The sequence below is a fragment of the Micropterus dolomieu genome, linkage group LG12, assembly GCF_021292245.1.
Source record: "Micropterus dolomieu isolate WLL.071019.BEF.003 ecotype Adirondacks linkage group LG12, ASM2129224v1, whole genome shotgun sequence".
Lineage (NCBI taxonomy): Eukaryota > Metazoa > Chordata > Actinopteri > Centrarchiformes > Centrarchidae > Micropterus > Micropterus dolomieu.
In genome coordinates, this window is record NC_060161.1 from 18,284,175 (window position 1) to 18,298,001 (window position 13,827).

Genomic DNA, 13,827 nt, shown 5'->3' on the forward strand with positions numbered 1-13,827 from the left:
GTCTGCATTGTCACGTCTCATGGCCAAAGTGTCTCTTATCTGAGCCCTTAAATGTCCCCACCGCTTTTCAACATAAAGTGACGCCCTTGCCCATCTGTAACTGTCATTGTCTGCTATGTAGCAGAAGGGAGTTACAAAACTCAATTTCACTCTACAACTTGTTGTATTGTGATAATAAAATCTACCTACCTACCTAAAGTCTTTGCAGTGTTGATAACACATAGCCTAAGCAGTCCTTCAGATTGCTCTCTATTAAATATACATGCACACTCTAAGTATTAGTGAGTGTAGTGCTTATGGGACGTTGCTCTGGGACGGGTCGCTTGGGTATGGGGGAGGCTGGGAGGGAAGAATCTATATCACAGTAGGTACACATGTTATATGGAAGCATGGTGTATTGGTGTGTGACTGATTTTTTGTCCCACTCCAGCTCCAATGTACTGACAGTGATACAGTGTACTGAAGCTCCTTGTTCAACATTCAATATATGGGAGGATTGACTGTACATCGAAGATTCTATTCCACTATAAAAGTTGAACCTAGTACGCTAGGCTTACATTTGGACTGGATGTTGCGGAGTCATTGGCTCAGTTCAGCTCAGTCCTGTGTCCGTATCACATTATACAAAGAGTGGGGGTGCAGAGGATGCAACTCAGTGTAACTCTACACAGTTTAACCCTTGTTCATATAACTTTGCTTCTTAGCAAATCATGTAGAGCATATCTTTTTTCAATGAACATAGTACACTGAATCTTGAACCATGTGTAGCCATTGAGGAAAACAAAGGATAAGAGAACTGTATAAGAGAATTTGCCATCTTACCGCCTTATTCTTCCATGTTTATTCAACTGAGATAAAGGTTTTCATTGACTAGTACTAGTAGAAATGATTTTTTTTTCACTGCCTACTACTCTTATTTCTTGTTTGTCCGCCACTGAGACATTTTATTAGCCTCTTTTTAAATGTACATGCTGAATGAAGGAATAACATTCAGCTCATTGAGACCTCATTTAGTGGAAATAATGTTGCCATTCAATGTTCAGTATATTTATACAAAAGCAATACCCATGTATTTCAAAGGTAGCAACAGATGACAAGAAACATAAAAGACACAAGAAGTTCACCACAGTGTATTACAGAGTTAGTGCTCAGAACAAAACCCACAGTTCAACCACAGATGAATCAGTCCTTATCTCAGTTCGAATCACAACAAGAGTCCATATCTCAACAAACACCTCCTCTTCTAGATCCCAGCAAGCAAACAAAAAACAATCATTTTAAGCTGCAAGGTTCATCTAACCATTTTGCCAGTTGTTGCTGAAATTGATGGTGAGGTCTTTAAATTATTGGGTTTGATATTGTGAACTTTCAGCAAGAATTCAATGCTAATGTGTAGTGTTAGTAGTTTTTGTATGCCAAGAATTCCTGTTATGCCTTCTTCTTTCTGGCATTTTCTGTGTGTTTGTTATGAGAGATACCCACCATAAATTGAGAAATAAAAAAGTAAACATTGCAGCACAAAGTAATTTTCAGCTTGGATGTTCTATCAATTGTGTGATACAGTTAAAAGTATCTTTGGGACATGTTCTGTTCTAACTATAATTCTCGCATGGCTTGCAGTAAATTGAATTCAATGACAATCATTTTCTTTGCCAGCCAATAAATGACCAATTTAGAAGTTAAATGTTATGCTTCTCTGGCTCTTTTAGTTAGAGCGATGAAGAAAAATATTTGCTAATGCATCCACTTTAAGGCCAAACCTACCAGAAACACGTCAACACTTATTTTGTGTTATGACTGCACCATTATCTTAATGTATTTTTTATTTCTTCCATCTTGAGTGGGAAATCCTCTCCTGGCCCATATGGGCTAAGCTTTTAAAATTCTCATTGTCACGTGCACCTCTGTGTCTTCATGGGATTTTACTAGAATGCATGCAATCAGTTGGGAATTATTTATTAGGACCAGTGTTTTCTTGAATTCTTTTAAATCTCTGAGCTCCCTTTGGGATGATGAAAGCCTACACTTTTCTTTGAGTTTATCTTTGAGAGAAAATGTATGGGACAGCACATCCAATAAATAAGTGATAAGGCAGGAAGTTCATAGAAGAGAGCATTTGAACAATTTAAGCTCACAAGCAGACAGAAAAAAAGAAAGCAAGCCCAGACGAGATATGGTGGAAAAGCTCTTCAGTGCCGCAAGCAAATAGATGGAAAACAACATCAAGCTTTCGCACTTAAAGGTTGACGTTGCTGAATGATTGCGATAACAACAACAACATAAAGAAAGGGACAAGGGAGGAAGTCAGAGTTTATCACTTTAGTAGTGAGTGGCAGAGGGTGATTTAGACAATAGTTCTGGATCTTAAGTTTTGAGTTTCTGGAATTTAATTCAGAACAAAATACACAGCGAAGACGGGACACAAAAAGCATTCTATGTGGTGAGGTCATTAAAATGTCAAAGTGTGTCTTTTTTAAGTCTGTGTTTGACAGCATAATCTCCTTTACAGTTCACTAGCTCAACAAATTTTAACTTCTTTTGAACCATTTAAAATATGCATGGTTCTTGTAGAATGATTTTGTAATCAGCTTGCCTGGTTAGCAAAAGAAACAAACACAGCCATTGGACTCTTCAATATCAAAGTGCAGTGGAAATTGAGCTGAACAAGTGAGCTTAAGTTTATCTGTTTTGTAACTCCTAATGTGACATTGCTGAAATCTCTCCTTCCATTGATTTCTTACAGGTGATTTTCAGCTGTTTTGCTCAAAATTGTCTGAGACTCTTGTGCCTTCTCCTCTTAATGCCTGCTCTGAGCACACACTGAGTAAAGGTGGTCCTAATTGGATGTCCTCAATCAATAGCCAGGCTGTTGTCCAAACTATGTTTGAATGGGCTTCAATTTGTGAAGAGTTTTATTTAAAAATACTAATGAAGTGTTGCACTTCTTTATACCTCTCTTAGCCTTCTGATCTCCTAAGTTTCTAAGCTTTCTAATTTTATTTGCTGAAAGACAATACAGCCGCTCCTAATAAAGCCTAAACTTGACACTTGATGCATGAAAATGACAGTGGTTAAAAGGGCATGCCATTTAGTTCTTCTAATTGGACTCATACCGTGTACTTTTAGAATGTCACTGTAACACATAACACTTGTCATTTTAATGCAACTTTTATGAACCAGTGTCAGGGATGATGATGTTAGGATCAGGATGCACAAATTAGTGCGTGTACGGCCGTCATATAGTATCTTGAATGGAAGGGCTCATATAGAACTGGTATCTTTAGCTAAGGTCACATCACTGGTGATCAAAACGATAACATAAATGTTTTTTCAGGACATAGTAATAGCAAACATTCCTGCAAGCGTAATTTATACATTGGTTATTCAGGTTTTAGACATACATGCATTGTTCTCTAAACCAACTGTTCATACCTTCCTTTAGCTACCTTCAGCACTGGCTCTGAATCCAGCAGATGCAGCGAAGCTGATTGGGAAAACCACTCAAGATGCTTTACCAGTGATTGAGGAGGTTAGTGTTGCTACTGTCCAAACTGGACAAGAATCTATGATACTCTATGATGATATGGCTTTTTAAAAAATGTATTTTCAAAATTTCTTGCATCCAGATGGCCAGGTTACAGAACTCCATGATCTTTAAGGCTGCTAGTTCACTGGATTTTCAAAGGGACATGATTGGCAGTATCAATATGCTACTGTGTGAAAAGCAGTCTGACTTCAATTCCACCAATATGACCATCAGTTTCCGCTCACCTAGACAGATGGCTAACAACAGGTCAAACTTCATTATGAGCAACAGTTCTGGTAAGTACTGCTGCAAACTCCTTTATGAAACAGTTTTGTCACACAGTGCTTGTGTCTTAATCATATGTCTGCATTTTAGCTTTACAGTACTGTAGATAGTCACGGTATCCAGGAAATGGACAAAATATTTTTTGGGAAACCATTGGTGCACAGCAAAACAGAACATAGCACAGATTTTGTAGCATTACTCATAACTTTGTTGCATTTTGGAAAAAAGGGAAGGACTGGGAATCATGCTTGATCAGTGGGTGTGACAGATGATGGCATGAATCATAACTAAACAAGTCAAATCAAAGTTTTTCTCCCCTTTGAAAACAGTGCGATGTCAGAATTATGGCGTTTTGACAACTTTATGGAGAAAACAGTGTGGAGCTACTGTAGTCTTGCTAGTGCAGCACACAAATATCGCCCCAGTATGTTTGGGTTAGTTGTGTTATTGAACAAAGACTAAAAATAATTCTATTAAATCAATTGCTCTGGACAAGAAATTATTGGTAAATATGCTCATGCACAGACAGATTCAATACAAACCCCAGGATTTCCTATTTCCAAAATACCATATGCATGCAGGTGAGGAAAAAAAGAATCAATAATCCCTATTTTCATGAATTAGTGGTGTATGGTTCACTGCACAGTCAGGCACCTGTGGCTCAGTTGGCACCTGTGCCCGAGCTGGAAACTGGGTTTGATTAGGAATACATTATCGGCGGTTGTGTCAGGGGCTGGCATCAATCGTAGCCAATCAAATCAGCTCTTCTCATTCCATTTAAAAGCTGTGCACTCCCCGCCCTGACATAATGATGTTTTCATAATGGAGAGGAAAGTCCAGAGCAACCTTTCACAAGTGGAAACTGATGTTGTTGTCTGGGTGGTGCAGAGTCCCAAGGCGCACATTTATAACATCCTAAATATGAACATATGGCAACCCAAACTTCGCACAGAGGACAGATGGTGTCAATAAAACACTTCTTTGTGTATTCTAAACTGGAAATTTGTACTATTCGGGAAGGAAATCCAACCATGGCAGCCATATTGTCAGCATTTTCACTTAAATTCCCTGGTGCTTTATTGATTTCACTGAATCTGGCTCAGTTTGTAAAGGTTTTTGGGAAGGGCCAGTCCTAATGGAGTTCAGTGATGCCTTCAAAATGTCCTAGAGCTGTCTAAATTGCTAGGTTCGGCGCATCCCCGGGATGTCATTGTCTCCTATACTCCTGATACAGAATATAAACATGTTAACACGGTACAGAGTATCATCCACAGCTTTAGCCATAAAGAGTTGTGTGCTTTGCAGCAGTCTGGTGTAGCTTATTAATCCATGTAACCACAACTGTGATACATGCAGACTGCTTCAAAATCTGGGCCACGCCACCCCACCTTCAATATAGTTGTAGGTGACTGAGTGTTCTCATGGCTGCGAGGATTTAATTAATAAAAGAAGAAAGATAGATTCTACAAGCATTTGTGGTTGACAGATAGTCGAGTACTGATATGGATCACCCTCTGATCTAACCCAGTACACACTCTGCGTTGCTGACATTACTGCATCAAAGTATATTCCTGATGCGTACATTTGTCTAGTGGGTGAGGACTTTCTATCAAAATAAATAGGCACACTGTACCTAAAAGATGCATGATGATTTATGCGACTCACTTCTGTAACAGACACAAGGTTACTCGTTGACCAAGTTGCTTGTAGTATAAACTTATGGTCACAGTCAGGGACGGCACATTGTACACAATCGTCAAAAGTGGGCTAGCTCTCACTGTGCGATGTCTCATTTAATGAGCACAAAAGTAATATTGTCCTCAAGCAATATAGTATGTGGCAACTACTGTGTGATGCTTCGCAAATGATAAAGGCTGATGTTTTGAAAGGCAATGTTTTGCTTTACCAGACACCTGACTTAGTCCAGAATGCATTGGTAGTGTATAGTTGTACTGTTTTCACCCATGTTGGCCGTTACAGTTGACTCACTAGCTTTGACAGTAACTGTGGAAACAGAAGCCTTCACATCACTCAGGATTTTCTAGAAGTTGTTGTAGTGTTTGGACGTTAGTTAGTGGGTTAACATTGCGAAGATGACCTCTTTTGAATGGACTGGCCGCAGTCTGAAATCCTCTATTTTTCTAGAATATCTGCTTGTAAAAGTCATGGGATTTGAAGAGCCCGCAAGGAGAAAAAAAATCATTGTGGGTTATTACACACCTGAATTTTTAAAACAAGTCCTGACCTGGTCTCTGATGTTGATGTATGGGTAGATCCTCTATGACTAACAAACGTTTTTATCATTTGCACCTGTTTAAGTGCACCTGATTCTATTTTTAGTCATTTAAGGGATGGTAACTTTTTCCACATGGGGATAAGCATTTCTGTTCATTTTAACAGCACACATAATTCCCAAATAAAGTTTTCTACTCAAATCCTAAATCTATATCTATATATCTATATTAAATTTACATAGTAAATGAAAGTAGCACAACAGCTGTAGGTGGTGGTGGGGGCAGCTTTGAAAATCACTGTATATGTTTGTTTCATAAAATCCTTGAGAATTAGATCTTCAGTGTAACTTCTTGCAGCCTCGTGCTCATTAGAGATGCATTCCTGTTTCATTAAATGCCTGTTCTTTGGAGACAAGTGCACAAAATTAGATTTTAATAAGGAGCCTATATTCCCTGGGAATAAAGTTACACTGTAAAATGGAAATTGCATGCTCATGCCAGCGTAAATTAGCAAAAACATTGCCTCACCCATACAAAATAAGCACTAACATCTCTGTTAGCATGCTAATGGCTGTTCTGGATTGGCGTGGCATTTCATTGTGTTGGTCTGTGTACAGTTAAATGAATCTGGAATATGCACGGTGTCTGCATAATGGCCAATTACAACTCCTTTGTAAGTGTAAAAGTACACTCAAAGGAATAGTAGAACAGCTATAATAAAGGCCAACCGTGAGGTTTCGTTAACAGCTCAGTAATGTTCCCTTAACAATTAATCGTTGACAGCAAAGGATAACTTCTGAGTCATTTATACATAATACTCGAGGTGGTAACTGCTCTTCCATGACAGTAAACAGTCATTTTAAGTTGTTACCATTTTCAAAAATTGGCCGATAGATTAGCACTAACAATAAGTAATTATGTGGCTCTGCAATGTCATATACTTAAACCTGTCAAAATGTGTTAAAAGATGTTTTGCCAATGTATATGGAGGCTCTTATACATATGGCTCATTGTAGAGGTTGTTTTCCTTGCTGCTGTTAAATGTTAACCGATTTACTGCAGACCTTCTTTATTTAAAAAATTTTTAGTATTTTGCACCCATAGCCTGCATCAGCCTTTCAAATTAACTAATCTATTTATTCTGTCCACTGCTTGTGTGGCTCTACACAAGGTGACAGATAGCTAAATACATGTCTTAGACACTGAAAGGGTTAAATGATGAGTGAGATGTGGAAGTTGAGGGCTGTTTACTTGTTTGTCTTCATCAACTTGCTTTCTTACAGTGTTTTTCAACAACTCGGTGAAACTAAGAGCAAACACACAAAAAAGCTATTAATGTAACTAAAAACAGTGTAGAAATATACATGCTAGAATTAAACAGATGGCTACACTACACATGGCAAAAAGGTAATGTAATCATCTATAAATCTCACCAAATATGAATTATACAACAACATATGCATCGATACCTATCTATAAAGTCAAAACACATTTTTTTACTCGCAATCAAAGCTTCTCCAGGGTTCTATACAGGTGGATGCCGAAGATAAAACAAAGATGAATCACCTAAATTTTCCACACTAATCCAAAATGGCTGGTCTGAACTATGACCCTACCCATGTGATCACAATTAACCAATACAGCAATGACATTCAGCTGACAGCAGTCTTAAAGGAACCACAAGGAGGTGCTAGTTGCCCTTAACATGTATGTAACATAACACTTTTTTTGATCTATCAAAATAAAATTCCTTCTTTTATTTTCACATTGTCTTATTTTCACTGGTGTAACATTCCCTGACACTGTCATCCTTAGAGTATTTTCTCATGGGTGCCTCTTCGGATAGTTAGTAATTGTTACCCTTTATTTCTAGTTTTAAGCACGTCCCCTTAATACACACCGGAGCCGGAGAAGACGGAGAGAGAGGCCTGTCTTACACTACTGAATGTCAAAGTGGCCTCTCTGTCTCTTATGAGAGAGTGACATCAATGACATTTACCCATGCATATTTAAGTTTCTATTGGAATGCTGCAAGACAGCCCTTGATTTGTACTGCTTGTAAGAAATGAGTGCTGCTTTATTGATGCATGGGGTAGTTCACGTCAGACTGGCATGTCATATTAGGTGTACATGTGTGCTGTATGTGTGTTTGCGAATGTCTGTCTGAGTGAGCGTGTACCTGGTTGTACCTTGCATGAAATGCCTGAAATAAAGAGAGTAATATCCTGCTTTTGTTTGTGTGCGCACATGCACGTCTACACATGTGATTGCATGTGCGAGACAGTGTGTGTGTAGCACCCGCATTTGTAGTGTGTCGACAGCACTGTCTCACAGTAGTGCTGAATTGAGCCCATCTCCAGGGCGCAACTCAAATTGATTAAATTTACCAGGTAAGTTGAGGGGCGGACTTCAGGCTCCAAGCAATTATTTGACTGTGGCTAAACCTGGTGTAAAGAACAGATTCACTTGTTCTTTCACACTGCTGTTTTGTAATAAAGTAAAGATCTGTTGTCAAAAAGAAGGTCTAACCTTTGTAATCTGATGCTCCCTTCGGCACACAAAATATCAAAAACTGACATATCTTTGCCACGATACAAAGATACTTAATGTAAGAGGGTTATGCATTTGTCACTGCCATCTATATATACATGCTCCATTGTTGACTAAAACTCTTCTTTGTGTCTTGTAAGTGGCCCGAGTGTGTTGTTGAAAGGTCGATTTGCATTGCAGTCTAAGCTTGTGTTCACGTTCCTGATTTATTTTTCAAATTTTAAATAGTTTAGTGGAGACCAACGGGCTATAGACATCAGTTCATGTCGTCGGTGGAACGGAGTTTACTTTATTTCTCTCCATGGTACACTGGCTGCAACAGGTTATACCACACAGGAAATGAACGTGTAGGAATTGTATATGCAGTGTGCTCATCTGTCTCTACTTTTTTAAGGCAGTGGTTCCCAACCTTTTAGCCCCTTACCCCTTAAAGAGCAACTTGCAGGTTGAATTTTTACCTACATTTATACTTAACCTTTCCTGAAAATGACCATTTCAAATGTCAATGCAGAATTTTATGTTTTAAAGGACATAAGGGCAAAAATTCAGAGGAAAAAGTAGCCGTTTTCAGCAATGCTCCTAAAAAGCCTAGTGGAGTAGGGATACGTTGTCCCTCTCTCTGCCTCAGCCCGACCTGTGGTATCAGGTGGTAGTTAGTCTGAGGGGTTTTAATTTAATGACTCTGTCTTTTTACTGCAGTTTTATGTTGCATTTCATCGTTTTTCATCACGGTGAATTATTGTGTTTGTCCAGGTTGCACAAATAGATAGCACAGATAAAAAATTAATTATTTGTGTTTTTGCTTTCAAGCAGATGCTAAATTAAGTGGAGAATATTAATTTGTCTATAGCACATGGAATATAAATATAGGTATTGATGCAAATTAGTGACAACCAGCATAAACCAGTGATTGCAAAAGGTTCCTAGGTACGTATCGAATATGCACAAACTGCGTTGGGGTACTATATACGCTATTTCAGTCTGAATAGAAGCAGTGTAATGCAAATTCGCGCCAATTGGCGCTAAAGGGTTAAATATACGGTAGGGCCTACTGAATCTTCTACCGAGTAATGGGGATGGGGAGGTGTCATCCCTGCTCTCTAAGATGAAGCATTGTCTACTTGTGACCACACCTTAAAGGTACCCTGTGGAGTTAAGTTTACATTCAGTGTTTCTTACAAAAACTCATTGTGTGTATCCTTGAGGTCTTGCAAAGACGATTTGTGTGAATACTTTAAAATCGGCATTGTTTACATCCATGTTTGCTGGCCAGCAGATGTCTTCTCCACTGCCTTAGTTGGCACATTGCCACGCTCTTTTGCACGTTGCCGCCACCAACTTTCAGTCAGTGGAATAGCATGAAACTGATTTTGTGTTGCCTTGTGCACATGCACGATACAAATAGAAACATGAGACCATTTGTAAAAACAAGCACTCCCTAGCACTACCAGTTGTCAAAAACTCATCAGGGTACCTTTAAAGTGGATGTGAATAACAGTTTAACCAAAGAGTATTTTTTCATTAAAATGATTTTTAGAGGTCTGTAATGGTGACAGTGTCTTGTATTTTACAACAGCAAAAGCTAAAATAGTAGCTATATTCCATCGGAAAGTTTTTTTTTAAAATACCAACAATCATTACATTTTTGAGTGTCTTTTTTCCAAGAGAACAGAAGAGAGTTTCTGAGCGGTGTGTCACACACTTTTCCTGTCTTTCAAATGTTATGATTGCAGGTACTGGCATCTGTGCAATCTATAGAGGGAACAGCTGGCCAGACTCAGGCTAAAGGGTGGCTATTAGCTGTCCGCACTCAGACCTCCCAGGACCAGCACCTGGGAGCGATAGCCAGCAGGCATAAAGGCTAACATTTAATTGCACCGAAAATGGCCGCTAATCCTCCCTGTTGGGAGAAACGGAGAAAGTGGAGAGTTGAGGTTTTGCTGTGGTCTTGACAGGAGAAAAATGAAAAAGGACTGATGTAATAATAGGTGTCTGAACAAAAAGGACAGTTAGCAACAGATCAAATAAGCTGATAGTCATATTGACTGACATGATGACACACTGAACTGATCAATTGTCTGACTACTGTACCACAATGCATCACATATTTTCAGAGACAACAAGGCAGGCACAATTGAAGGTTACAATATGGTAACCCTAGTTCTATAAGGAGAGACGGAGCCCTCTACTGGATTCTATGGGTACTGCCTCCTCCAATCACACGCACGCACTTGCCCACTGAAATTTTATCATGCACGTAGCCGACCAATAGGACATCGCTACCGATACGTGTGTGACGTATAAATAGCAGTGTTCCTACTACCTCAGCATCCGACCGCCTCTTCAGCAGACGCCGTCAGAGCAGCAGGACTCATCGGTAGAGGGCTCTGCCTGTACTTATAGAACTAGGGTTACCATATCGTAAGCTTCGTTCTATCTCACACAGGCTCTGCCCTCTACTGGACTCTATGGGTACAGTGGGTGGAGCCCGATGACTGTCCGCCCTAGCCGCGACAAGCCAAAATCCACCACACCAACCAGGTCAAAGATCAAAGCCCCAACCACCACATCACCTAGTGACAGAATGGTGGGACACCCCTGAGAAGGTCGCTGGACCGATAGGGGCTTGGCCTGACCATTAAGACCTGCACTGCCCTGACTTCTCACTGAAACGTCAGGCACTGCCAGTGTATGTTCCCCCTCTACACCCAGTAGTCACCAGATCCTCACTTTTCAGATCTTAGGTCGCACTTGTGAGCTGGATCCCGAGAAGGAGCCCGACATATCCAAGAGATAGAAACGCACAGTAAGTGCCAAGATGCCATTGTGCAGATCTCTTTGACACACACCCCGCTGAAAAAGGGTCGTAGACACTTCCACTTGGAATGTGCACGCACCGCTAAGGGTGGGTCTGTTCCCGCCCGTGTACAGGCTTGGGAGATTCACTCACAAAGCCAGCTGGCCAGGCTCTTCTTGGACAGGGTTTAACTGACTGCACTGAAACAGACGAACAGCTGACCAGTGCATCGAATGGGGGCTGTGTGCTCTACATAGGACGTTAGTCTAGCACACATGGCAACAAGAGATGCACTCTCACCTCCCTGCACCCTAAGTGGGGTAGAAAGCATCCAGATTTATTGTCCTGGAACTGAACATGCTCCTTATGTCCTTAAGAACAAAGGAGGTATGTTGTCTCAATCCGGCTGCACTGTGGACACCAAGAACTAGCATGCAGCTGGGGTGAACCGACATACTGTAGTGTACAAGCAGTGCAGATTTGTGCATTTTATATCAAATAATTGGGAGACTCAAAATTCCTTCTCTCTCTGAGAGAATGAGGAGGGGGTTTGGGATATCAACCCTCAACAGACAGCTGAAGCGACTCCAAGGAGGAGGTGAAAGGTTTTCTCTCCCTAAGTGCTGTTTCTGGGCAGTTCGACCATAAAACTTGCCACCTCTGATGCCACAGCCAGAAAACGCTTGGTGGCTGACTGTTAAAATGACAAAGAAACACTAAAAAGAGATTAGCTTCTCCTGAACAGCCTATCGGAATCCTTTTTGGAAAGGGGGCAGGAAACCCTAAACTAACCCCCACTCACATAACCACGGCAACTAACCTGGCTCTTTGTTTAATTATCTCACATCAAAGGATATTCTCCTTTTCACAGCCAGATGTAAATTTGGGAGGAGCTCCAGGACACAGGAGGACAGCCCTGAACTCCTTTGTGTAAACAAAAGAGTACTGTGTCCTCAAAACTCAAAGCATTACCTTGTTTAATTAAATCTTTTAGTTACTTGACTAGGTCTCTCCACTCCATTTGAGTAGTTATGTTACCATGTTGGTGTTATTTGTTGTTGAAAAGAATCTAAACAAGTTAATTTTGCAGTGTTTTAATTTTCAGCAAGGATCCCTGACCTTTATTAATTTCATGTTGTATCAATGCTTTGTTCACAACACTTTCTGACACTTCATTTAGAAAGGATAAACCATTATGGCCGCGCGGACTCGGTGGTCAGGCTAGCGAAGCAGACGCCCAGGCCTCACCCACCCTCTCACTCGGTTCTGACCGGGAGAGCGGTGTGGGCCGCGGGGCGAACCGTTAGCTTAGCGTCGGTGAGTGCAGAGCCATGTTCGACACGGCTAGCTCAATGGTATGGGGTTGGTGGTGGGGAATTAGCACTAATAAACAGTTTAACATTCACAAGCATCACCACAGTGTACACACAAGCAGCACATGTTAGAAGAGTGGCTTCGTGAACACAAGGCCGCAGGGCCAAACCTTAGCCTCACCCCAGGAATTAATGTTAGCTCTTTGATGAGAGGAGTTAACTTAGCTCTTTGAGGAATGTTATTAACATGTTTTACTCAAAAAACGTTTGACATTCTCAAAAGCCTTACCATAGTTTTACACAAGCAGCACAAGTAAAACAATGGCGTCTTGAACACCAGAGGGGGGATTGTGGCAGCGTCAGCAGGCCTCTCTCCCTCCATAACGGTCACTTGGCCAGTCATGCTCCCTTCCCCACCTGCGGTTGGGGAAGGGAGCCTGGACTCGTCCGGGCAGGACATGGACATTTCAGCGGGCAAGGGCATGCGTGTGATTGGAGGAGGTAGTACCCATAGAGTCCAGTAGAGTCCAGTAGGGGGCGGAGCCTGTGTGAGATAGAACCATACACAAGCTTTCTTTCTACTACAGGCCACATTCTTTGCAGTGCAGGTCCTCATGTAACCTATTCAGCACTCTCCCAACCTGGCAATATTCACGTTGGCAGATAAGTTAAATTAGTAATGATCGTACTGCTGCTGAGCATATTGACTTTTTTTTTCCTCTGCTCAATAGAGGCATTTCCTTATGCACTCAGGTCTCAACTCTTGGCTTGTGTTTTCCTCTGCCTGTGTGTGTGTTTTTTTTAAAGTAATAATCAACCAACGTTTTGTAAATACATCCATTTTGTGGTCACTGATGCGTAATAAAACACCAGTTACCAGTAAAGCCAATATCCACTTCATGAGATTTTTTTCATTTTATAAACTCAGGTAAGACATATGCTACAATACTTTTCCTCTGCTCATAGCTCAACAAACGACATATTATTTATACTGTTTCTGACTCACCGTTAGATTAAGTAACTGCATCTCCTGACAGAACACCACGGTTGAATTTCAGTGTTACCTAAGCACTTGCGCTCTAAGATGCTGTTCAGTGTTAATATGTTGGATTACTATTTCTT

General features: G+C 40.6%; 1 protein-coding gene and 1 long non-coding RNA gene across 9 annotated transcripts in view; one reads left to right on the forward strand and one right to left on the reverse strand.

The window, feature by feature from the left end:
* The window catches only part of LOC123980590 (phospholipid-transporting ATPase ABCA1-like), a 202,869-nt gene that overhangs the window by 54,233 nt on the left and 134,809 nt on the right, over nucleotides 1–13,827 (forward strand). For 6 of the 8 annotated variants that reach the window (XM_046065044.1, XM_046065046.1, XM_046065045.1 and 3 more), the window contains 2 exons: nucleotides 3,443–3,529; nucleotides 3,627–3,822. In XM_046065044.1, coding sequence (XP_045921000.1) covers nucleotides 3,443–3,529; nucleotides 3,627–3,822 — 283 coding nt within the window. Of the gene's footprint in view, nucleotides 1–2,504; nucleotides 2,668–2,688; nucleotides 2,744–3,442; nucleotides 3,530–3,626; nucleotides 3,823–13,827 lie in introns of those variants that run through there. The other 2 variants (XM_046065048.1, XM_046065049.1) reach the window with 2 other exon arrangements.
* On the reverse strand, nucleotides 10,186–13,826 carry LOC123980593. The gene is made up of 2 exons (XR_006827526.1): nucleotides 13,712–13,826; nucleotides 10,186–10,495 (listed from the first exon to the last, which is right to left on the reverse strand). It is a non-coding gene; the product is annotated as an uncharacterized LOC123980593 (long non-coding RNA).